Here is a 26736-nt window from a genome sequence, read left to right on the forward strand (position 1 = left end):
ATTCCATTAATCGGAAGAAAGTCACTCCAAGCCTCCTTTCTAAGCGCGTCCCCTGGCCGAGTCCTGGGCACGCAGCAGGTCACCTACAATGATCTTTCCTGGGTGCGTGGACACGTGCTTTCTCTCTTCACAGTGGTTCTGTCCTTTCGCCCACATGGTATCTGTGAGTGATTGTACTTACCTGACCCCTTCCCACTTTTTCCCACTCTGATTCCTCCTGGAAGCCAGAGGGCCTGCCCACCTTCCCTCCCCTTGTGGATAGGGACACACCATCCTCTGCGGCTGACTTCTGCTTCTTGCCCTCCGCCCAGCTCGCCCCCACATTCCACAGCTGGTACCCGGAGGCGCCCCACACAGTTCCCTGCCCTGGCCCTGCCCCTGCAGGCTCCCTGAGCGGGACCGGAGCAGTTCCCACCTTCTGGCGAGAGCACCGGGCAGGGGAGGGAGGCGCGCAGCCAGGAGCCGCAGGGGCGGCGGGAGGGCGTGGCCGCGGGTCTCAGGTTGCAGCCAGGGCGCAGCGGGGGGATGCTGGCGGGGCTCAGGCGGTTCCAGCCCGCGCTGGGGCTTCCAGGCGTGGCCGGGGAGCGGAGGAGAGCGCACCCTGCTCCGTCTCGCCACCCGGAAAGGAAGAAAAACCGAACCCAGCGAGGCTGGACAGAGCGCTCTGTGCGCGGACTGGGTGCTGCAGCGAGCAGCGCACACCCTGCCTCCCCCCGCGCCCCCGGGTCCCCGGACTTCCTCGCGGACCTTCCTGCCTTTCTTCCCTCGGGCGTGCGCGGGGCGCGCCCACCCGGGACGCGGCGCCATGAACAGGCGCGAGGAGGGCTGAGCGCGCAGCGGAGAGGCCAGGGTCCCTTGGCTCGGCCCGCGCCCCGTCTCCCCGGGGTGGGGCAGGGTGGGGGTGGGCCGAGGCGTGGACTCGGGAAGCCAACCGGCCCCGGGAATAAAAGGGCGCGGGCTCGCCGTGCCGCGCTGGGAAGCCGTGCTGCCTCGCCCCCGGCCCGGGAAGCGCATGATGGCCCCGGAGGACCCCCGGCGGTGACTCGCGCGCCCCGGCCCCGTGGATGCCCCGGGCGCCACGCTGCCGTGCGCCGCGGCTTCGGAAGGACAGGTGAGACCCTGAGGGTTCCGTCTGCAAGGGGCGAGGACACCGGGTCAATGTCCAGGGGTGGGGCGGCCAGGGCCAGGGCCGCGGAGGTCTGAGCTGCGGGGGGCCCTGTCGGAAGGGGCGGGGGACCAGCGGCGGTGCAGGGGGGCGGCTGACGGAGTCTGCGTGCAGGGCGCCCGGGCACGTCGAATGACCCCTTGTCCGCACCCCCGCGCCCCCGGTTTCCAGGGAGCCGTCAGCGGGACCCCAGGGGGACCCCGAGGCCCCCTGCGCCGGTGCGCAAAGCCCCGGGCCTGCTCCAGAGCCCCTGCGCCGGCCCCGAGCGTCTCCCCGCCCGACCTGCCCTGCAAAGGGGAGGCCCCCGGCCCGCGGGCGCTGGGCTGCACCGGGGGTGGACAAGTCCCTGCCCGGGAGACACGGCCCTGGCGTCCCGGCCGCGCGCGCGGCAACTCGAGCAGGTACTTCCCGTGCCCCGGGCCGGGCGCGTCCGGACGGGCACGGGAAGCCGGCCAGAACGCGCAGGGCGGAGCGCGCGGCCCCGCGGGTCCTGGGCGCCCCCGCCTGGCTTCCTGGGCTCGGCCCTGCAGGCTCAGAGCGGTTCCTTGGCCGCCCCCACGACTGGGGTTCCCCGCTTGCTGCAGCGCGGGACGGGGAGCCTCGGCGGGGGAGCAGGCCGGGGGCACCACGGCGCCAGGCCGGCCCGCTGGCGAAGGGCAGAGGCGCGGGGACGGTGCCGCGCGCAGGCCGGGCTCCGGGGCGCTGGCGCGGAATCTGCTGGCCGCGCAGCTGCACAGCCCCCGCGTTCCAGGGCGCCGAGGTGGGGCCCGAACTCGCCGCTGCCAAGCTGCCTGCACAGTCAGCTCTTTGTGGGCGGCTGGAAGGCGAGGCGCACACGGGCTCATTGGACGTCTCCTTTGGGGTCTTATAAAGCTTGGAAAATTGGGATTTGGGGAGGCTCCCACCCGGTGGGAGAGGGTCAAGCGCTGCTTATCAGCACAGCGCTTGCTCAGAGCAGGGGCGCGAGGACGGGCGCGTTCTTTGCACTAATAAACTTCCTTCAAGAGGTGACACAAAAATGGGAAGGTGAAGGAGGGCCAATGCATGGGGAAGAAAATCAGTGACACGCTCAGGAGGTAGCCGATGGACCCAGGATTTGAAACACCTGAGTGTGTGTGTGTGTGTGTGTGTGTGTGTGTGTGTGTGTGTGTGTGTGATCTCATGGACCTTCCCCCCAGGATTTGAAACACCTGAGTGTGTGTGTGTGTGTGTGTGTGTGTGTGTGTGTGTGTGTGTGTGTGTGTGTGTGATCTCATGGACCTTCCCCCCCTAAATCCATTTCGTCAGGCAATCCCTTATCCTCTTTATCTAATGGGACATTTTACAGAGGTTTCCTGGAACATTCCTCCCAGATAAACAAGGATTCTGCCCCATCGCATCTCTTTGGCTAATAATCCAAGAAAAAAATTATGGAGAGTGCCCCCTCGTAGCATGGCGAGCTTTTCTTTTTAGTGAAGCACTTTGAGAAAAAGGTCATTAAAAACTTGAAGGGATGTCACTGGAAGTAGGTCACCCCCCTGATAGCAATGAAACTTCTGGAGAAGTTTTGTGTACAAAGATGGGCAATATCTGATGAACGTCGGAGGCAGACCCCTAACAATGACTTTTTAATTAATTACTTTATTATTATGGACATATTAATGTACCTTTCTGTCTCTCTCCCTATAGATGATAGATAGATAGATGATAGATAGATAGATAGATAGATAGATAGATAGATAGATAGATAGATAGATAGATACAGATAGATAGATAGGCAAACGTGCATGTATATTCCATACCTTTGCACACCGCATAATTTCCAATTAAGTACCAAAGTCAGGAAATAAGATTATGCTCAATAGGAACTATGTAAGTTGATGGCCGAAAATTAAAACACCCAAGTATCCGGACTCCACTATTTTGTGTGCCTAAAGTAGGTCAACTGATGTCTTGGGAAGCTTCAAACTATCATGCACAGTTCAGCTAAAAGATGCGGGTCAGGAGAAGTGCCGAGGGTAAGAGCATCTCGTCTTGTGGTCCCACACAGGTGTCCAGCGACAGCGCCCCCGACAAGATGCCCACGTGGACACCCTGGCGGGCCCTGTCCGTGGTGCTGATTCTGCTCTGGGGACACCCACGACCTGCGCTCGCCTGTCCGCACCCTTGCGCCTGCTACGTTCCCAGCGAGGTCCACTGCACGTTTCGCTCCTTGGCTTCTGTGCCTGCTGGGATTTCTAAACATGTGGAAAGAATCAATCTGGGGTTTGTACCGCATTCTTATTGAACATTTCCAGCCTCCTCGCTGGCCTGTTTATTCGGTGTTCGTGTCACGCTGTGCGTTTACGGAACCGCAAATGGAGATGCCTTTAGGGGTCGCTCCGCCATGCATTATGGATGTCCATGTGGGCAGAGTGCGGCTGAGGGGTTTTAACTATGCTAAATGCAGCCCTTTGGGGCCATTATCCAAATTTAACCGTGGACGGCAACTTCTGTCAGAGGTTTAATAGCAAAACAAACCCGAACAAACTTCCTTGGTAACAAAATCATCAAATTTCCCTTGATAACAATGCTTTACTGTATCGTAGATGGGAATGTAAATGACATACACATAAATGTAGGAACAGTGCTCAAGTAGGCTGTTAAACTATTAAAACATTAATAGTAAAATATTAGAAACTATGAAAACTGATAAAAAGAATAAGTGGGCATCTCTGACATTTTATGTCATCTGTGACTTTGAGGAAACAGGGTTCTTTCAGATTTTGCCTATTTAAAACATTAGTATGCTTTTAAGAGGCAGTTTAATGGAGCACTTCAGTATAATTTGTACATTTAAAATTCTTGTTTTATGCACATAAATGCCTTAGGTGCACACATGTTAGTTGCTGTAAATTATAAGTACACATTTACAATATCAATAGTAAAAAGTCATTTGACTTCTTTCACAAAATGTATCAGCTACTTTCTGCAATCTAGAAACAGCAAAATAATTTAGCGTTTGAAGGATAATTATGGAGGGAGGGGTCATCTTAATAAAAGGAAATGGCCAAACCTCAGTCAACAAACAAATCTTTGTAAATGTGCCTTGAGATGGCAGAGTACAGAGTTTAAAGAAATTCTTGCATTTATAAAGTCCAGTCATAGCCCAAGACAATGGGATGATGAAATCATAACATAAAATGTCTAGGGCAAGAGCCATTAAATCATTTTCTCAATAAAATCTTGGGAAACCTCATGATTTGACTATTGGAAAACGCCAAGCAGGGATGATAGTTCAGTAGGGAAAACAATTTGGCTTTGCCAGAAGAGAGAATGTTAATGAATCAACCAGTTTCCTTTTTACAGTCTTAAACGATTTATGATGGTACACCCCTTGCCTAATGGGAGAGAGGTAGAAAAAGAAGAGAAGTCAGAGCTGATTTGAATCTGGGTACAGGAGCTGTGCACCAGAAAATGGGGCATAGCTGTGATTTCTCTTCCTTCTTGTTTCCTCCTGTTGTGCAAAGTGCCTCTTCTAGGCCTTGCTCCTGCAGGAACCACTTTTATTTTATTGTCCCGCTAGCCTGGGATGAAACCTTGGCAGGCCACCGAGCTTGGGGTTCTGTCGGACAGGCCTTTGTCGAGCCCCCTAAGAAAGTGTGGGAATGAGGTAGTTCAGGGGAACTGTTTTCTGCTCCACCTCTTGCCCACGTTGAGGGTCTTGGCTCTCAGGCTGGAAATGGGGCTGGAGAGAGAGGCCGCCTGCCTCTTTCCACAAAGTCTGAACAGTGTGATGGCTGTAGACATGGGGAACGCCCATGGACTTGCCTAGCTGTTTACATCTCATTTACAGATTCTGGGATGTTTTTCCGCTGCCCGTCTTTACAGTGAAGTATTTTATAAGCGTGGACCTGAACTCACCTCTCTTAGGATAAAGTTTCTGGTGATTTCATTTTAAACAACTAAGATTGAAGGCAATGACCCTATGGTGTCCTAAAAGCTTGGCCATTAGAATAAAACAAAGATACTGAGTTGCTTCCTTTTCCTACAGATGCCTATAGTATTTTGAGATGGCTCTGTGTAATATTAAAAGAAAAAAACAACAACCAAGGAATGACTTAGTGAAGCGCCACTATACATTTCCTCTCTTCTGGCTTAATTTGCAGCATGAGTGAGGGTGACACCTTTTAAGTCACTCTTATATAGCACACTGTGTTTGAAAATCAGTGTCAAAGCAGGTAATGAGAACGGCTTCCTGCATTTTGTTGAGGAAAATAAGAAAACGAGACAGATGTCTAGTACAGAGAGAACAACTTGGGGTATGATTTTTCTTTGTAGCCGTCTGGAAAGAGTATAAAACTTCAAAGAATGGGTGATTGTTGGCCAAGCAATAACGAAACCTTTCATTCCCACACGGATGGTTTTAGGGCTTTCTGTCAGCATTGAGAGAAAGAGCGATTGATTCCAATATGGACAGTATTTTCCAAAATTACTTCCCAAAATATTTCTGAGTAGACAAATCATCCACTTCGTGTCTGATGTGTGAGCTTTAAAGACTTTTTTTTCCCCCCTTTTGCTTACAACACTAGTTTTCATGACATCTTTCTGAACTTCCCAAAGGCCTAGTTTATATTTTAAATTTTGCTTTGGAATACCCCGTGGCAGCTCTAAAGCAGCTTTATATGTATTTCTGGTATGAAAGAAAACATTTCGCCAAGTTGGTTAAGCGATCCCATTGCTGCCAATCTACAAGTGGCTGGTAAGTTGTGGAACTGGGCTTCGTCTTGGTCATTCGATCTCCTGGACCTCATTTCCCTTTCTCTCTGCTGCTTATCGGCTGGATGCAAAAAGGGTCGGGTCCTGAGAGGAAAGAAGATGGTGCCTCCACTTGGCATTCAGGTGGTCCCCTGGACGTTTGTCCCAGAAAACAATCTCCTGATTCATAGCTCTGGCACTAACAGTTGCACAGGTAGCTCACTGGTGCTTCCTCAAAACAAATACCAAGAAGAGGATACAGAAATACAGGTTCCTAAGCTGATATGCACCCCCCCGACCCCCACCCCATGCCGGACTTTGGAGGGATGAATGCAGGTGTCGAGGAAGCCCCGACAGGGTGTTGCTCTGTACCCACCCACATCCCTCTGTTTCCCTTCTCCACCTTGACACCTGCTATTGTAACTGGAGGTCAGGTTGGAAGTGAGAATTTTCAGCAACAAAGACTAGAGAAGAAACAGCAGTTGAACATAGCAAACCCTTGGACTAAATCATGCTGACAAGTCAGACTCTCTCTGACCCACTTTAGAGATGGACCCCCTAGACCCTTACCTCCTCTCTCTCAACACCTGCCTCCTCCTCCTTCTGGCCTCTCTACTGTTCCTTACCACTGGGGTCCTCTCGGATCATCTTATTTACGACAGGTCGGTTTACTTTACTCCACTAGTCTGTTGGCCACCGTCTCCTGAATGGGCATATTTTGGGTGTTTATCCCAGTCCTGAACTCCAGGCAAATGCAACTGAATGGTTTCTCCTGCACCTGTCCCCCCAGCCTTCCCCCATCCTCACTGACACAGTCCACCCTCCCCTGTTTTCCTTATTCACACCTCCATCACTCCGCAAGGCCTGCTGACTCTTCCTCTGAGCACGTCTGGAAACTTCCCACATCCCTTTACCTCCACTGCCCCCACCTTGACCATGGACACCAGCGTCCCTCCTTGGGAGTCACCTGGTCTCCTACTTCCCCTCTGGTTCCATCTCTGACCCATTCTCCACAGAAAGGATCACTGCCACGTTAACACATAACCTACTTGATTATCACCCCCTTTCTTAAACCGTCCAGTGGCTTCCTGTACAACCTGGAGCGTGTCCTTCCCAGGTCCCTCCCAGTTCCTAGATGGCCCCGTGCCTGCCACCTCCACCTACCTCACCTGACCCCATTTTCCCTCACACGTACTGTTTCCAGACAAACCTCAGGCTCCCAGAAATGGGGACAGGGTGACAGGTTGCTGTCGATTCTGTTGCGTGCTCTCATCCCATGCGGGTTTCCTGCACACTCCTAACCAGTGATACACAAATGGGGTACCACATCAACTCAGAGACGGCCCCCTCGTGGGTGGGGGTGCAGTCCTTCCACCTCAGTGCAATGGGCCTGTGGGACACCATTTCCATCTTGGACAGGGTGATTCCCTGTTGTGCCGGCTGCCTGTTAACTGCAAGATGTTGACCACCGTTCTTATCTCTTCCTGATAGATGATAGATAGATAGATAGATAGATAGATAGATAGATGATATAGACAGATGTAGATAGATAGATAGATAGATAAATGTTAGATAGATGATATATATAGATAGATGATAGATAGATAGATAGCTGATAGATAGATAGATACATAGATAGATAGATAGATAGATAGATAGATAGATAGATAGATAGATAGAAAAATGATAGATAGATAGATATAGATAGATGATAGATAGATAGATAGATAGATAGATAGATAGATAGATGATAGATATAGATAGATAGATGATAGATAGATAGATAGATGATAGATAGATGATTGATAGATAGATAGATATAGATAGATAGATGATAGATGATATAGACAGATGTAGATAGATAGATAGATGATAGATAGATAAATGATAGATAGATGATATATATAGATAGATATAGATAGATAGATAGATAGATAGATAGATGATAGATGATATAGACAGATGTAGATAGATAGATAGATATAGATAAATAGATAGATAGATGATATAGACAGATGTAGATAGATAGATAGATATAGATAGATGATAGATAGATGATATAGACAGATGTAGATAGATAGATAGATAGATATAGATAGATGATAGATACATACATACATACATACATACATAGATATAGATAGATAGATGGTAGACAGACAGATAGATAGATAGATAGATAGATAGATAGATAGATAGATAGATAGATAGATAGATAGATAGATGGATAGATAGATGATATAAGCAAACAGACCAACAGACAGAGTCTGTCATGATAAGGCAGTTTCCAAACCTTGCTTGATATTTGGGGCTGAATCATTCTTTGTGGTAAGACCATCCTAAACATGGTCAGCACCACCCCATCCTCTCCTCACTAGAAGCCACTAACACACCCCCACCCAGTTGTGACACCCCAAAATCTCTCAAGACTCCGAGTGTCCATGAAGGAGTATGTGTTAGGTGTCTACACTGGCTGCTCTTTGCCTTATAGGTAGGAATCCTCTTCTCCCTCTGGGCTCCTTTGATTTGCCAGGGAAAAAAGTCTCGCTGTGTGTAGGGCGCTTTGACTTGATTTCTTCTCTGCTGAATCCTCCAATCAGGATTTCTTCCCTAGGTCAGTTCTTTTTAGTATTTTAAGTCTCACACTGCTGATGAGAGCAGAGCTGAGCCGACATGTCCCTGGTGCAAAGCATGTAAGAGGAACAGTGGGGAGCACTGTATAATCTGGAAGAGGAAAACTCTCTGCCTGTCCATGAACCAGAATCCAGTGATAAACAGGAACCCTGGTGATTTTTAATCACCGATCATGCTGCCTCCCTATAGCGATATCCTCATGAGATACGTTTCATTCCATCTGATGTTTTCTTTGCATAAATTGGTCTTCAAAAATGAGGCAACAAGGAGAGTACATATTTGGAGAGGTTAAAGCAAGGTGAGTGGTTTTGCTGTTGGACATTATGTTTCTTACACTCAGAGTTTAGAGCAGAAACATGGCTCCTGATGGGGTCTCTTAGATGAGTAATTATCCAGCTACTGAAATCAAAATAGGGGTCTGTGTTGAAGCACGTATGTGTTGATGGGAATGTGGACACGGCTAGCCTTTGTTGCATTCAGCAGTACACGTGTCCCCTGCCTTCTCAACTGGCCTATTTCCTTTTATTTAGGTGATAAGGAGAAGTGACCAATAATGTCAGGGTCGATGCATCATATCTAGCAGAACCTGCTTCACTGCCCTCCAGTGAAGCCAACGACAGGGGTCTCCATTCATCTCATAACCCATTCTCCCCATGGACACTGGGACTCCGTAGTGTCAGGAACAACATACTAGCGAGTCTCCAAACCCGTCAGGGAAGCATCTTTATCAATGCTTCTGCAAAAAACAAAAAACAAAACACATCAGAATGTTTGTCGATAATTTAGATAACCCGTCGGGCCCCATATCCTTGTGAAATCAGCGGTTTTATCTGGTCTGCTGCCAGGAGCAATGTCTGCTGCCTGTCACCATATGCAAGACAATGTCCGATGCTTCCTGTAGTTTGTGCGCATGCTGGACACCGGCGCGCATCCTTCATTACCACCGCCCCAGCTTACGAGGGGCAATTGGACCAGCTCCCTTTACAATTCTAAATCCTACTTGTTTCCCTAAATTGCTACCAACTACACTAGCCTATTCCTAGTCAAAATACCCAGTGAATAATTCCTTTCTTGAATGAAGGCTCATAAAATATGTCAGCTTCTTTTTGACCCTAGAAATGGACACGGACCGAGACAGAGATGCATATACTTTGGGAATGACACCAAGACCACCTGAGAATCCACATTTTGCAAAGTTGTTCCTAGGCAAGCAAGGGAATCTTTTCCCCAGTGGGACTTAAGGATTCACTTCTCTTTATCCCGATTGTTTATATACTTATTTTTGTAGGTTCAACAGTATACAGGCTCTGTCAGAAACCTCGTTCGCCGGACTGACGAAGTTGGAGCTTCTGATGGTCCACGGCAACGACATTCCCCGCATCCCTGATGGGGCTTTGAGAGACCTCAGCTCTCTACAGGTAAACAGAGGCACATAGGCACATTAGTAATTGCAGCTTCGATAACCATTAATGAATAGGGAAATGATATCATGCTCCCTAATGCTTAACAAATTTGCCTTTTTTTTTTTTTATGTTAACAAGCAAGCTTTGTGCCATTACTTTCCTGCTCTTCTGCTTTCTGTTCCTGGTTACAGCTTTCTGAATTACAAACAGGCTTTTCCACCCTCCCCCCATCTTTGTAGGTTTTCAAGTTCAGCTATAACAAGCTGCGTGTGATCACAGGACAGACCCTGCAGGGGCTCTGGAACCTACTGAGGCTGCACATGGACCACAACAAGATAGAGTTCATCCACCCCCAGGCTTTCCACGGCCTGACGGCCCTCCGGCTCCTCCATTTGGAAGGCAACATGCTTCACCAGCTGCACCCCAGCACGTTCTCCACATTCACGTTTCTGGATTATTTCAGACTGTCCACCCTAAGGCACCTCTACTTAGCAGAGAACATGATAAGAACGCTCCCCACGGGTATGCTTCAGAACATGCCGCTACTGGAGAACCTTTACCTGCACGGGAACCCATGGTCCTGTGACTGTGACATGGCATGGTTTCTGGAATGGGACGCAAAATCCAAAGGTAAGAAGAGTGGACAGACACCGTGACTCCTGCCTGCTCACTGCTTACCTTTCTGCAGACACTGAATTCTCCAATGTCCCCTCCTGGATTTGTCTCATGTTGGGGAAACGGCACCACCACATCTGTAAGGCAGGAAACCTACACGTGAAATGTTTACAGCGTGGATATTCTCATTCCCCACAATTCAGATGCATGAGTCTGTTGGTAGATTGTTAAGGGGTGCTCATTCAATCAGCTATGTATCGTTCACGATACTGGTCGTAAATGGACGGGGGACATGCTCTGTTGTACCTTGGGCTAAAGATACGTGTGGGATTTTCTGTGCATCCAGTTCCTATGAGGAAGCGTCCAAAGGTTCTTGGAAAAGAAAAGGCTGCAGGGGGGTGGGGTGGCCATCACATTATTCTCTTATGAATGGAGGAGAGAGATGTAGAACATCTTTCTACACATGCAGAGAATAAAAACCGAGACTGATGCAAAGAAGTAGCCAGAAAGTGGATTTCGATTTAAAATAGGGAATGAATTTTTTTCTTTATTTCCCCCCTTCCCTAAACCCCATCTTGAAAACCATCCTCAGGTCCCTCTGGGGCTCTCGGCTCATCTCCATCCTCATGGCCACCAGCCTGGGTTTGAGCTCCTTTCTTTGTGCAGCAGAGTAGAGCAGATGTCCCCACAGCCCTGGTGGCCCCCTTTCAGCAACTCCTCATGGACCAGTTGTCACCACACATTTTCAGAGTGAGCATCTGATCCTGCCACATTAATCTGCCCTGATTTTCCATTGCTTCCAGGATAAAACACACACTCTTTACCAGCAGTTCGTGCCATTGCTTGCACCTCAATGCACCCTCCTGCAACGGGCTGATTGCACACTCCCCTTCCTCACCCACTTCCAGCCACACAGCTCTCCTTTTTGAGCCTCACACCTTCTCAACTTACTCCCAACTCAGTGTTATTGGACTTGATCTTCCTCCTGCTGAGAAAACCTTTCTGCCAGATGTTCAAGGAATGGGCTTCTCATCAACATTCGGATCTCTGCTAAAAGGTCACCTCCTCTGAACACTTTCGCTAGCCTCTACTTAGTCTCCCAGCCTGTGCCCATCAAAAACCTTCCTGCACACACACCTCGTGCCACAATTCGATGGGAGCGCTTTCAGTTGCCAGGTGGCGTTCCTCTGAGGCTCAGCCTTAAATCTGACATCACATTTACTTAATCAGGCAATGGGTGGGCAAAAACACAGAGGCACACCCACTTCTTAATCGTCTTAACAAGAAAAGACACATGTCACCTCCATTCATCTTTCATGAGTGACTAGTCCCCGAACCTCACTGGGTGCAAACAGAGCTGAAAATCCATTTGGATATCATTTCGCAGCACAAACGCTACACTGTAGAAGTGGCACCATGGAGGTTTCCCCGGGCAGAGCGCCATCTCGGCCAGTCTGAAGATACTTGTGTATGCCCTGTGTGTGCATGTCTATGTGTGTGCATACATATGTGTCTCTGTGTGTATATGGTGCAGCTGTATATTTGTGTATGTGTGTTGGGAGACATATGGGAAACGATCCTGTTTGCATTTTGAGGTGCTTCATCTGCAAGCCACCTAGAAAACTGCTCAGGGAGGCAAAAGAAAATATAGTGAAACCAGTCTGCAGTTTTATCATATGCCATGTCATAGATGATGGCAGTTTGCTCTGTTCCCAGGGAGGTGTGGTAAAAAGTGGGCAGATGCTAAGAGGTCCATCAGAAAGCATCCTCTGTTTCCATTTTCCTCAGTGGGAGATGCTATGGCCCCACTAACTGATAGAGCAAAGGTCCCTGGGTTTGGGGCAGGAAGAAAACATAATTTGGGTCTGCGGATGTCAGTTTGAGGCGGCCTTGTGACATGGAAATAGGCATGTCAAGCAGGAATTGAGTGTCAGCTCCTAAGGATGTGTTTGGACTGCTTAGAAGTACATATGGGAGTCATCACTGCCGAATGGTTGGTAATTGAATCCATGCGTGTGGGCGAGGCCTCTCCAGTGGGCAGAGCAGGAAGGGGTGGGCTGGAGTCAAGCAAGGAACCTTCTGTCACTAATGAGCTGGACAGAGAAGAAGGAAGCAGTGAGAGAGACAGAGGGGTGGCCGGAGAAGAAAGAGAAACTTCTGGAGGATTTGATGTCCAGGAAGCAAAGAGTAGAATGTGAATCCACGGGCTAAACGCTGCCTTAAGTTAAAAATTTACCCCAAGAATAAAATAATTAGGAAAGGTAGATGTGATACATGGCTAAAGTGCATCCTCTAACTTGGAAATATTTTCATGGGTTGCAATTATGTATATAGATCCTCCTGGACCTTCCTAGAAGGTGAATTGTGCAGTGTGTGCAAAGAGAGTCATTGCTTCTTTTAACCTGAAAATACATTTTTTAAAAAAGGACTCATTATTCCTCGTCCAGTCATTTCAGTCCTGGTTAGTTACCATACACTGGGCTAAACTGATTGAAGGTCATCAAGTGAAGTCACAGAGGCCGGGTGAGAGGTGCAATATCATTATTGAAATGCACCAGTTGATAAAAAAATGCAAAGGTTTTTTTATATTCTGGCCGTGTGCCAGGCATGCCGCCCTTTGGTTCATTCACTTACAGCCTGCGTGTCTGTTTGTCTTAGGGGTTCTGAAGTGTAAGAAGGACAAAGCCTATGAAGGGGGTCAGCTGTGCGCCCTGTGCTCCAGTCCCAAGAAGTTGTACAAACAAGAGATTCACAAGCTGAGGAACGTCACCTGTGTCAAGCCTTCCATAGAGTCTCCTCTGAGACAGAACAAGAGCAGGGGGAACGAAGAGGACCAGGAACGTGAGGAGGACGATGCCAGCCTGCTCTCTCCGGAGGGATTCCAGTCCGCCCCCTGGAACATGTCTTTGAATATGACAGACGAGCATGGAAACGCGGTGGACTTGGCTTGCACCATCAAGAAGCCGAGGGATGTGTACAAAATTCACTTGAATCAAACGGATCCTCCACAGATTGATATCAATGCAACAATCGCCTTGAACTTGGACTGTCCAATGACTCGAGAAAACTATGAAAAGCTGTGGAAACTGATTGCGTATTACAGCGAGGTGCCTGTTAGGCTGCGCCGAGAACACGCGGTCGGCAAAGACCCCCACGTCGGCTACCAGTACAGGCAAGATCCTGACCATGATGCTCTGTACTACACAGGCGTCAGAGCCCGTGTTCTCACCCAGCCAGGATGGGTCATGCAGCCGACCATAGATATCCAACTGGACCGGCGTCAGAGCACCCCCAAAAACGTGCTACTCTCCTACCACTCCCAGTATTGCCTGTCAATGCCCACCGAAGATGCCCAGCGGTCTCGGAGCAGAAGCTGGGTGATGATCGAGCCAGGTGAAGCTGTGAAGAGGGCTCAGACTGTCTTGGAAGGGAGCCCATGCCATCTGAGCTGCAACGTGAGGGCTTCTGAGAGTCCATCCATCTTCTGGGTGCTCCCAGGCGGCTCTGTCTTAAAAGCACCCATGGAAGACCAGGAAGGCAAGTTCTCCATCCTCACTAGCGGCTGGCTGAGGATCAAATCGACAGAGCAGGCGGATTCGGGTTTGTATCAGTGCATCGCTCAGGTGAGGGATGAAATGGACCGAATGGCGTACAGGGTCCTGGTGCAGCCACCCGCCACTCAACCACCTGAAAGGCACACAGTGACGATTCGTAAGAACCCAGGCGACTCTGTGATGTTGCCTTGCGATGCCCTGGCCATCCCCGAAGCCCAGCTGAGCTGGATTCTTCCAAATAACAGGATAATTAATGATCTGGCCAACATATCGCATGCATACATGTTGGCCAATGGAACGCTTTCCATCCCAAAGGTCCAAGTCAGTGACAGCGGTTACTATCGATGTGTGGCCGTCAACCAGCAAGGGGAAGATCATTTTACCGTGGAGGTCGCAGTGAGCAAGAAAGGATCTGGCAGGTCATCAAAAAGAGGCAGACACTCGGGTGGGAAGACTCTTTCCAGAGCCAAAGAAGATGTCGCGGAGGATGACGGGGGCTCAGGCATAGGAGGTGAAGACACTTCCAGGACAGCTCTGCATCCAAAGGACCAAGAGGTGTTCGTCAAAACGAAGGGCGATGCCGTCACGAAGAAAACCAAGACGGGGCGAAGAAAACTGAAACCGTGGAAGGGTTCTGAGAAAGAGCCAGAGACAAACATCGCAGAGGGTCGCAGAGTGTTTGAGTCCCGAAGAAGGATCAATATGGCAAACAAACAGATTAATCCCGAGCGCTGGGCAGATATTTTAGCCAGAGTACGTGGGAAAAATGTCCCCAAGGCCACAGAAGTGCCGCAGGTCATTGAAACCACCACTCCCTCCTCAGGGGGGCTTCAAGGGAGACCCCTGCTGCCTGCTGACCCTCCCCCATCAATATCACCTGTGCAGACCACCACCAGTGCCGACGAATCCTCAGCAGATATGTCCCTATTCGCTGAGGATGACCACGCTTCCAGTGCTGTGTCCGCAATCAGGTTGGATCCTGAACACGGTCATAGTGGGGTGATGCTTGCTGAACCCAAAGGGATGAACACACCTCGGGAAGAATTTATTGAGGGTGAGTTTTCTGAGAAGACCCAGGATGCAACGCCCACTGATGTTGACTCAACACGGGCTAAGGCCACTACCCGGACATCTGTGCCCTATGAATATTCTACCGTATGGACCCTAGACACAGTCTACAAAGAGCCGATGAATGAACACACAGCCCCCAAGGGCTGGTCTACAGTAGATGCTGAATCCATGCCAGAGCCTACATCAAAGGGGTATGGGTCTCCACTGGCTGCCTCTGAGGCAGTGCCATATTCCTACCCAGAGGTGCAGACTCATCCACAAGGCAAAGAAGATAAAATGCAAGAAGTGACTTCCACACACTTGCCTCTCACCTCCATTCTGTGGGTATATGACTCCAGGACATCTGAGCCACATGGAGACCCCACTTTCAGAGAGCCAGAGGTCCCCACAAAAGCACACGCACAAGGTGAAATAGAGCACACCCAGCTTGCCAATGGTGGTTTCAGCACTCAAGGCAACCTGTTGGTGCAAGCGGGCACAGATGAGGATTCTCAGATGCTACAGGAAGGAGACATGCTGGCAAGAGACGCCACAGAGTCCAGACGTCCAGAGAGTCAGGGGACGGACGCGGAATCCACCACTGTGCTTGACTCTGCCCTGCGAGCGGTGAATACCGTCACCCCCATTCAGCGACCCTGGGAATCCACCCCTGGCACCTTCCTGGACAAGGATGCCACCACAGAAGCAGTGACGATGGCAACTCAAAAGGCCGCTTCTGTTTCGGGGCCGACCGCACCCCCTCCTCGGAAGAGACCCAACGGCAGGAAGAGGTTGCGCCCCCACAGATTCCGACACCGCCATAAAGAAGCCCCACTCACCACTTTGGCCCCATCGGACAATTTTTCTACTCCATTATCACAAGTACCTGAAGCACAGACTGCACACCAAGGGGAGGGTTCGCTGGTTCCTGCATCTTGGGTCCACAGCACAGTCGGGTTCCCCAAACAGTTGGAAAGGGTCAAGCAGGCAGAGCTGGTAACCAAGGGAACCCCACGAAGGAAGCACAGGAAGAGGCCAAATAAACATCACTTTATGCCTTCTCCAGGGAGCTCTCCTGCTTCCGCACCTAAGCCCAGCTTTTACGGACAGGAAAGTGTTATTCCTCCTAGTTCAGAAACTGTACGTTTATCGACACCCATTCCTCTGAGGACTGGGGACCCACGTGAGACAACCAGAGTGGAAGAGGATATGCCAACCTCTGCAAACATACATCTATCTCCCTATGAGCTCCAAGACACAACGCCAGTGACACAGAAGCCTGTATCTGAAGAGAAGGAAACCAAGAAATACGACATGACAAGCATCAATGATTACAAAACCGATGCTTCAGCCCCTGGCGACTCAGACATTAACGCTGCATCCCCTTCTGGCTCTGAAGTGTCCACGGTGGGAAAATTTAAGGAGGAATCAGCTTCTTCTGGCTTTGCAGGAGCTCCGAGCTGGAATGTCTCAAAGGCAGCCGCATGGGGGAAGTTGCAGACAGACACACCTGGCACCGCGTCTTTGCAAACCCTTATAGACTCACCGTTTTTATGGACTGAGTCGCCGGATCCGGATTTTCCCTCCGAGTTTTCACCTGTTGTAGCCTCGACGTTATTTCCGCAGGAAGAAGGTGTAGCTTCTACTACTGTGCTGAGTGTAAAAGTAGAGTCGCCTCCGAGTCAGGTGGAAACCACCGTGAGGGGTCAGGGACATCATGAGATCACCCCAGGTGCCCCAGGGCCCCAGAATCATGTCCCTATTCCTGCCTCCTCCGAGGGGCCAGTGACTGAATTCCTTCCCACGGCTCCTGTGACTTTAGCACAAACCGCCACACCGCCCATCTCTCTTATTTCAAGGGCATCTTCCACGTGGGCATATTCCAAGGAAAATGTCTTCTACAAGTACGTGGGGACGTCAGAAACCAAAACACCCCTGGAGACTCACGAACCGACTCAAAGTGTGTTGAGGCCAAATGAATTATCCACTCCCTTGCCCAACCACGGCGAATTTAACTTCACTGCAAAGCAGGAGTTGGGACGGGAAGCATTGGATGCAAGGACCAAAAACAGTCTTGCACGTGACCCAGAGAGTCACCCCCACCAGGATGGGAGGCTCCAAGTGCTTCCTTCTCCAGGCAGACTTCCTGCCAGACCCATCCCAGCGTCCGTGGCCACACAAAGCTCCGTTAGACATCTTGCAACTTCCCAGCCCCCTCCTCCCTTGACCAACAAACCAGAAGTAACTGCATATCCTTCAAGGGTCTTGCCAGAGAACAAGCCCTTTAAGAGTCCAAGATTCCCAAGTACGACTCCTGTTGTGCCACGGCACCGGTTCAAACCCAGTGTTCCTGCAAAATTTCCCAAGCAGGGAACTGACCAACTGAACAGCAATTTCAAAGCTTTTGGAAATAACAACATCCCAGATCTAAGAGACCCTTTGGGCAAGCGTCCAAGTTCAACAGTCCCTCATTATCCCAATGGAAGATTCCCTTTCTTTTTGAACCCGACGCTTTCTTTCCCGCATTTGGGGGTTACTGCAAAGCCTCCCATACCTACCTCTCCTGCCCCCGTGATGAGAGAGAGAAACCTCAACCCAGGCCCCTACAATAGGCTACATTCTCAGAGCGTCATCCACGTGGACTTCGGACCCCCTGCCCCTCCGTTAGCGCAGCCTCCCCGGACGGCGGCACCACCCTCCAGAGCCTTGCACCACAAGCCTGTGGTCCACTCCACCCAGAGCTCCCTGGCCTTTGTGCCATCTGTCCAGCCCTCCAGAAACTTCCCTCAGAGCAGCTCAAAGCTCTTCTCTGCCGGAGGTGCCCCAGCCTCCAAGTTCTGGACGCTTGGGGAAAAGCCACAGATCATCAGCAAACTGCCTCAGACCGTGTCTGTCATTGCAGAGACAGATGCCGTGTTCCCATGTGAGGCTACGGGGAAACCGAAGCCTCTCATTACCTGGACGAAGGTTTCCACAGGTAGGGGGTGCTTCAGGACCTGCGTTTTAACTGGGGCTTGTGTAGGATGTTACTTCAGCCTGTGCCACCCCACACCCCACCCCAGGAAGAACCGCAGACTTTGGGCAAAGGACAGGTTGACAAGACGGAAGGGTCACCCGAGAACCTGCATACAAGGATATTCCTTTACAGGGACAGGAAGTCAGCAACTGGGATGCATGTGAGATTTAATGGGGCTGGAGAAACACATAATAGGTTCTTTGGCTAGGGAGTAACTAAGCTTAGGAATTTCTCACAAAGGAGTCTCTTGCCTTCTCCCAGTGAGGTTCAGGGCACCCACGTGGGGGCGCAGTGGGGGTGAGATTCCCCTTGTCCTGATATTGGCTTGCAAAGCTATATATGGCTTGGTCTGACCTTGCCACGTTTTGCTTTGATTTACACCTAAAAAATACCGATGTATTCATTTCCTGGTGCCACCATAACAAAGCACCACGGACAAGGTGGCTTCAACGACGGACATTATTGCCTCCCTGTCCCGAAGGCTGGACTCCAGGAGGGCCAGGTGTGGGCTGGGGTCATTCTCCAGAGCCTCCCTCCTGGGCGTGTGGATGCCGTCCTCTCCCTGTGTCCTCACGGGGTCATCCCTCTGTGCATATCTGTGCCCCAATCCCCTCTTCTTAAAATGACACCAGTCCTAAGGGATCAGGGCTCACCCCATGACCTCATTTTTACCTTGATCCCCTCTTTAAAGATCCTTTCCAAATACAGCCCCATTCTGAGGTCCTGGGGTGAGGGCTTCATATGCATTTTGGGGGGGACACAATTCAGTCCCCAGCAACAAATGGTCTATACAACATTCCATTCTTGGGATCCTGTGATCCCCAAAGAGTGCTTAGCTTCATCAAGGCAACCATCTGTTTGGTCTGAAGGGCAACACGATTTCTTCTCTCCCAACCGGGCTGCATCAGTTGGGCCTGGGTCCGGACCTAAGGTGTTTTGAGGATTGGTCTTTATTTTGCTCATCCAGGCGTGCTTTATGCTAACAGGACTTGAGCAAGCCCTGCATTCTTCATTCAGGGTTATCTCACAAACACTGGAAGTGTCCCAAAGGTTAGCAGAGGCTCTGGGCGTGGGGAAATCGCCAATGTCTTTGATGAGCTCAGCGTATGACCATGTAGGCTTGTGTGCAGTGACTTAGTAAGGCATTTTGCTCCAAGTAGCAAATGGAAAACACCGGGAGCTTCTCATGCTAAAAGGATTGTGCCTTTGTAAGGCGTCCCATTGCAGGGATATCGGTATTAATCCTTGGGGTCTTCATCCCTTGGACCGGCTCAGACATCCCTGGACCATCATGTCACCAGACATCCACGCACATTCTTGTGCACTGCCAGGAACCAGCTCCTATTGCTGGCTACGGCAGACGACTGTCAGCGCTCAATGATTCCCCCACAACTCAGGAAACCCCACAGCATCAGAGACCAAGGGAGGACCAAAACTCAGGGCTTTCCAGATTTTGCATATAGGAATGTTATCATTCAGAATGGCGAGGCCAACAGATCAGGAGATGACTGCCATCTGAGAGAGTCTGTTACTGTTCTGAGAGGAGGGGACATACACACCACGCGGGGCCACACAGGGAAACACCGCAGTCCGTAGGAGGCAGAGAAGGAGGGGGAATTGTGGACAAAAGTCTTTATTGTGGCTTCTGCAGGAAGGCACAGGCGAGGCGTGGAGCACAGATGTAGGACTGGCCTGCTTGAATGATCTGGGTGGGCTCTGCGGTGTAGGGGCGTCTCTCACTGTCTGGCCTCTGGCCCTGGAGAGATGAGGGCAGGTGGATGGTGGCCTGGAGTGTGACAGCCCACGAGGCAGGTGGCGGGCTTGGGCTCTGCATTGTCTGGATTCCATCTGAAAGCAGTCGTTTGCTATGTCTAGGAATTAGTAGCCCTGAGTGGGGAGGCTTCCCTCCAAGGTCAGCAAGACCCCAGTATATCAAAGCATGAAAAACACTTGACCAATACAGACCCCCAAGCACGTGGTCCATTCCAAAATCATGGAGGATTCAGGACCCTGTGCAGAAAAGGTGGGTAGTGGCTGCAAGCCTGGGGTGTCTTCCAGCCCAGCCAACCTGAGGCGGCCAGCCTGGGGCCGCCTCTGCAATCGTCTGGGGAACCCAGGCGGGCTGCCCTTTGCTAGAAGGGGACATGTGCAATCTGATGCTGCATTTCTGGTGTAAGAGTCAAAGAGAACAGCAAAACTAAACATTCTGTCCTTTGCCTGCTGGAGTTGGCACCGGTGTTTGCTTTTGCTATTTCGGATGCAGAGGACAGCTCGGCTCCCTCCTGGTCCTTAATGAAAAGGTGTGTTTATGTGTGTCTTGATGTTTTTTATCCCTGTTTTTGATTTGCAGGTGCTCTTATGACCCCCAACACCCGAGCAGAACGGTTCGAAGTTCTCAAGAATGGCACCTTCGTCATCCGAAACGTACACGTCCAGGACCATGGCCGGTACATGTGCGTGGCCAAAAACTTGCACGGCGTGGACAGGATGGTGGTCTTGCTGTCTGTCACTGTGCGGCAGCCCCAAATCCTGGCCTCCCACTACCAGGATGTCACCGTCTACCTGGGGGACACGATTTTGATGGAGTGTCTGGCCCAGGGGACCCCAGCTCCCCAAATATCCTGGATCTTCCCCGACAGGAGGGTGTGGCAGACCGTGTCCGCCGTGGAGGGCAGGGTCACGCTGCACGAAAACCGGACCCTGTCCATCAAAGAGGCATCCTTCGCAGACAGAGGCGTGTACAAGTGCGTGGCCAGCAACACCGCCGGGGCGGACAGCCTGGCCATCCGCCTGCACGTGGCGGCGCTGCCCCCGGTCATCCACCAGGAGAAGCTGGAGAACATCTCGCTGCCCCCGGGGCTGAGCATTCATATCCACTGCACCGCCAAGGCTGCACCCGTGCCCAGTGTGCGCTGGGTGACCGCAGACGGCACCCAGATCCGCCCTTCGCAGTTCATCAACGGGAACTTGTTCGTCTTCCCCAATGGGACGCTGTACATCCGGAATCTGGCGCCCAAGGACAGCGGCCGCTACGAGTGTGTGGCCACCAACATGGTGGGCTCCTCAAGGAGGACAGTGCAGCTGACCGTGAGGCGGGCGGCGGTCAACGCGCGCATCACCGGCGCCTCCCCGCAGAGGACCAATGTGCGGTACGGGGCCACCCTGAGGCTCGACTGCAGCGCCTCGGGGGACCCCTGGCCACGCATCCTCTGGAGGCTACCGTCCAAGCAGATGATGGATGCACTCTTCAGGTACGTGGCTGCTCCCTCTGGCCACCCATCACTGGGCCTCTGGGCTGGCTCCCCTCTGCACCCTGGGGATGGAGTCCTGGGGCCATTCTGCTCCACCTGTGAGCAGGCGGAACAGGGCGTGACTCCTTGTCAGGGGTGAATACCCACAGACACTCCTTGCGTGCTCCCCCGGATGGGGGACGGGGACCGTTCCTTTTTCACTGTGAAATCTCACCACACAAGTAGCTGGACACTACCTTCTCTCCCACCCGCACAGTGACAAGGGAACCAATGACTCTTGCTGGGAGGTCACCTTTCTATCTTTTAAATGGTAACGTTAGATAAAACAATTTAGGTTGCCTTATGTTCCCAACAGCCACAAAACACACAGATGCTTCCAATCCTAAAACGGCATTCGTGATAGAATGGATGTAAACAAAGCAATGCATTTCAGGGCATTATTTCAGCATTTGCAATTCCACAAGTTTATTTTGGAATCCAGCGCTTCCAGCTCCCAGAGGTACGGACCTAGATGGTGGTTCTCAACCCGCAGCTGTGCCTGGCATCCTCAGTCGCTTTCCAATGCAGGAGAAGGGCAAGGGCATTTCCTCCCAGCTGGTATTTCAACTCTAGATGGCTGGGCAGTGCCTACTGACCATTGCACCATCAACCCAGAATACAGCATACCCAATGTTCCCGCGAAAGTTCTTCCAGCTGATGGGATGTCCTCCTGCTGGGAGAACTGTTTTCAGCTGACGTTGGCATGACCAACAAAAGGATGAGTGCACGATCATAAAAGAATGTCCTTCCAGAATGAAAACGGGCCAGTATTTCCCTTTAAATCACAAATCATTATCTCTGAGGCTTCCTTATTACTAAATTCTGATGAACTACATGCTTAGTAAAATGAAACAAAACAACCCATATGAGATTTATAATAGATAAAAAAATAAATGCAATCTGTTTTATAATAGTTACATAATAATTATATAATAGATATTTTATACCTAATAATCTATATAAAATTGATATATAATAGAAATAATCTTTTCCCTGCTTATACGTGCAGACTATTAACAAATACAGATATGGGAGCTGCATTTGTTAAAGCCCAAGGCCCCGTGAAGTGTAGGCACCTATGTTTTTCAGAGTTGCTCAATTGCTCTGATCACAACCAGAAAATCATTGCATTGGAAGTTTTGAAACGTATGCCATGTGCTCCTGCAAAAAGTTTCGGAGTCACCTGTCTCACTCCAAAACACATTAAAACTCATTGTCCACACCTGTCAAATGACGTAATGATGTACATTGCCTCAATTCTCACTCATGGGCAAGGCAACAGATTGTCTGAGTGTTGTTAACTATAATCAGGTTCTCTGGTTGAGTTTGATCACAGGCAGACCTTTTTGTTTAAATCTACAATAGCATTCCAGACACCCTACTTGAGTAATGCATGCTGTTTAGGGAATATTTCAGGAGGATAATTCAAGCCCTGCCCCTCCCCCCACCATGGCACCTTTACGAATGGTGTGTAATTGACATTGGCTGTCTGAACACATTTCAGGTAAGAAAACTCCCCAGTCTTTTTACCTGTTTTTCAAAACATTAGTTCTGAATCATGCAAGGACATCCCCATATTTATGAAAATGTCACATGCGTAATGAAGGTCATTCTATCATCCTTCCCACGCTGCTCCCTTTAAACAGAAAACCCTTCCAGAGCTCATAGGAGTGTGAGGGCTTAGGTCCAACTGTTATCCATGCACGTAACAAGTAAACTCCAGCCTTGATATGCTAGCTGGTGAATATTCAGTTTTAGTTACAGATTCTAGGGAAGAAGATTTCACATCGATATTGCCAAGTTCTGAAGAATCCCATTCTAGCATTGACACAACTGTGTGGTCCATCAGATAACCACCTGGCTGTCTGTTGCCCAGAATACAATATCCCAAAAAACCGTCAAGAGTCGATGTGATGTCTAGAGCATCCTCTTTGGGAAGAACACCACCTCCTTATAAAGTCGGCTCAGATTCATTCACTGTGGCTGATTTTATCCCTGCTATAAGTGCCATGTAAAAATTTGATCCGCACACACCCACACTAACAGAGCTGATGTCTTTCCCTGCCTTTCCCATCTTTGAATCAGTGGCCAGGCCAGCCAAAGGTCAGGCTCACCCGGGGAGTGATTTGAGGTACGTGTATCATTTCCACATTTGGACGTGGTCTCCTCCAGGCTGCAAAAACCATCTGATGTAACCCTGCCCTGATCGTTCTCAGAACCACATGGATTTTATTATATTTTCATTGCACAGATGTACAACCAGAGCGGAGCGTCTGGGAGACTGACATCTTACTCCTTTTCTTTTTCTCGGTCAGCTTTGATACGAGGATCAAGGTGTTTGCCAACGGGACCCTGGTGGTGAAATCCGTCACAGACAAAGATGCGGGGGACTACCTGTGTGTGGCCCGGAATAAGGTCGGCGATGACTTCGTCGTGCTCAAGGTGAACGTGGTCATGAAACCGGCCAAGATCGAACACAAAGAGGAGAATGACCACAGGGTCTTCTACGGGGGTGACCTGAAAGTGGACTGCGTGGCCACCGGGCTTCCCAATCCTGAAATCTCCTGGAGTCTCCCAGATGGCAGCCTGGTCAACTCTTTTATGCAGTCGGACGATGGCGGTGGACGCACTCAACGCTTTGTCGTTTTCAACAACGGGACCCTCTACTTCAATGAGGTGGGCATGCGGGAAGAAGGCGATTACACCTGCTTTGCTGAAAATCAGGTTGGCAAGGATGAGATGAGGGTGCGCGTCAAGGTGGTGACCGAGCCGGCTGCCATCCGCAACAAGACGTACTCTGTGGTGCAGGTGCCCTATGGCAACGTGGTCACCGTGGCGTGTGAGGCCAAAGGGGAGCCCACGCCCAGGGTGACCTGGTTTTCTCCCACCAACCGGCTCATCCCCACCTCCTCCGAGAAGTACCAGATATATCAGGACGGCACTCTGCTCATCCAGAAAGCCCAGCGCTCAGACAGCGGTAACTACACTTGTGTGGTCAAGAACAGCGCTGGCGAGGACAGGAAGACGGTGTGGATTCACGTCAATGTGCAGCCACCCAGAATCAACGGGAACCCCGACGCCATCACCACCGTGCGGGAGATAGCACCTAGGGGCAGTCGGAAGCTCATCGACTGCCAAGCGGAAGGCATCCCCACCCCGAGAGTCCTCTGGGCCTTTCCTGAGGGTGTGGTCCTGCCAGCCCCATACTACGGGAACCGGATCGTTATCCATCGCAACGGCACGCTGGACATCAGGAGTCTAAGGAAGACCGACTCCATCCAGCTGGCATGCATTGGGCGCAACGAAGGAGGGGAAGCCAGGCTGATTGTCCAGCTCACGGTTTTGGAGCCAGTGGAGAAGCCTGTCTTCCACGACCCGGTCAGCGAGAAGATCACCGCCATGGCCGGACACACCATCAGCCTCAACTGCTCGGCCGTGGGGACCCCCGTGCCCAGTCTGCTGTGGGTCCTTCCGAATGGGACGGAGCTGCAGAGTGGCCACCAGCTGCACAGATTCTACCATAAGGCGGGAGGGACGTTGCACATCAGCGGGCTCTCATCCATGGACGCTGGGGCTTACCGCTGTGTGGCCCGGAATGCCGCGGGCCACTCGGAGAGGCTGGTGTCTCTGAAGGTGGGGCTGAAACCTGAAATTCACAACCAATACCACAACTTGGTGACCATCATCAATGGCGAGACCCTCCAGCTGCACTGCATCCCTCCAGGGGGACCGCAGGCACATGTTTCCTGGACACTGCCCAGCGGCCTGATTCTGGGGGGCCCACACACACACGGACGCTTTTCGCTTTGGGAAAATGGCACCCTCACGGTGCGGGATGCCTCGGTGTTTGACAGGGGGACCTACGTGTGCAAGGCGGACACCAAGTACGGCCCTTCCGTCGTGAATTTCCCAGTTATTGTGATCGCTTACCCACCCCGGATTACCAGTGAGCCCACGCCCGTCATGTACACCCGGCTTGGGACCACCGTGAAGATCAGCTGCATGGCCACGGCGATCCCCAAAGCTGAGATAACGTGGGAGCTGCCGGACAAGTCGCATCTGACTGCCGGGGCCCAGGCCCGTCTGTACGGAAACAGATTCCTTCACCCCCAGGGATCCTTAACCATCCAGCAAGCCACGCAGAGAGATGCAGGTTTCTACAAATGCACCGCCAAAAACATCCTTGGCAGTGACTCAAAGACCACTTACATCCACATCTACTGAACACCCCCCCCGAAGAACATGGCCTCCTCCACAGTCATGGCTCTGGAAATGAGGACAAAGCTTCCTTTGTAGGGAAAGCAGGCCATACAGAGAGTCCATCCCCCAAAGGATGTGTCACAGGGCACAGCGGTCCCCCAGTTGGGCTTCAAGTTCAAGTTGACTTGACCTATGCTTGCTGGCCAATAGAAGCCTTGCACACATGGGAAGGAGGGTTCAGCCTCTTGGAGGACTTTCAGGCTTACGGGATGCCATGCACGCCTCCTGTCTGCCGTTTCACAGGACCTGTGCAAAAAGTGCAATGTCTGTTTTGCAAGTACCATCCAGGTGCTTTCGTGAGCATGTAGGGAGACCTCAGGTTCGTCACTGGAAACACACCAGAGACGTTAAAGTGCCTTGCTACCCCAGTGACAATGGCTCCCACAATGACTCTGCTGCAGTTTTCATAGAACATTCTAGAATGAATACCCATCTTTCCAGTTATTTCTTGTCACTTCAAAACTCTCGCTTGCCCAGTAAGGGCTTAGAATCAGAGGGATTGATTTTTTTCTTTTTTCTTGTCACGTACAAGTTTCATACATGACAGCTACCGTGTTCTATGATGGAATTCTTTCCCCCTGGACCTTGCTTTTAATATAGTGATTTTTATATGTATATTTTTTTTCTTTCTAATCAGACGATGAGACTAGAGAGAAAAAAAGAAATACTTTGTGTCTCATTAAAAGTAATAAATTATTGGTCTTTACAAGACTGGGATACATTTGAGCTGGCATGGAAATGCAATGAAAAGATATTCCGCCCTCCTTCGCTCGAATTCAGCAACCACTCTTAGAATGGCTTTCCCAGAAATCCTACAGTGGGGGAGCCTGGGATATGGGATTTCCTTCGTTGTGAAGTTTCTCTTAAGAGCTGTAGTGGGGGAGAAGGAGGAGAGAGCTCAACCTTGACCCCACAGAGGGAATGCAGAGCCTCCCAAGAAAGCCCGGAGACCTGTTATTTCCATGACTGCCTTACTGTATTGCTAAGGTCAAGATAATGTACATTTGATAATAAAATGATATTTTCCAAATAA

At 50.7% G+C, this 26736-nt stretch overlaps 1 protein-coding gene across 1 annotated transcript; it reads left to right on the forward strand.

Annotated features, from left to right (window-relative positions):
- Positions 1-715: 715 nt before the first annotated feature.
- On the forward strand, positions 716-26736 carry LOC118935953 (matrix-remodeling-associated protein 5). Its single transcript, XM_036932630.2, has 7 exons — positions 716-1111; positions 3195-3409; positions 9804-9933; positions 10158-10548; positions 13192-18114; positions 20504-21404; positions 23759-26736. The coding sequence occupies exons 2-7, from the start codon at positions 3222-3224 to the stop codon at positions 25665-25667; spliced, it is 8442 nt and encodes a 2813-aa protein (XP_036788525.2). The 5' UTR covers positions 716-1111; positions 3195-3221; the 3' UTR covers positions 25668-26736.

This window comes from Manis pentadactyla, chromosome Y, assembly GCF_030020395.1.
Source record: "Manis pentadactyla isolate mManPen7 chromosome Y, mManPen7.hap1, whole genome shotgun sequence".
NCBI classification, from domain to species: Eukaryota; Metazoa; Chordata; class Mammalia; order Pholidota; family Manidae; genus Manis; species Manis pentadactyla.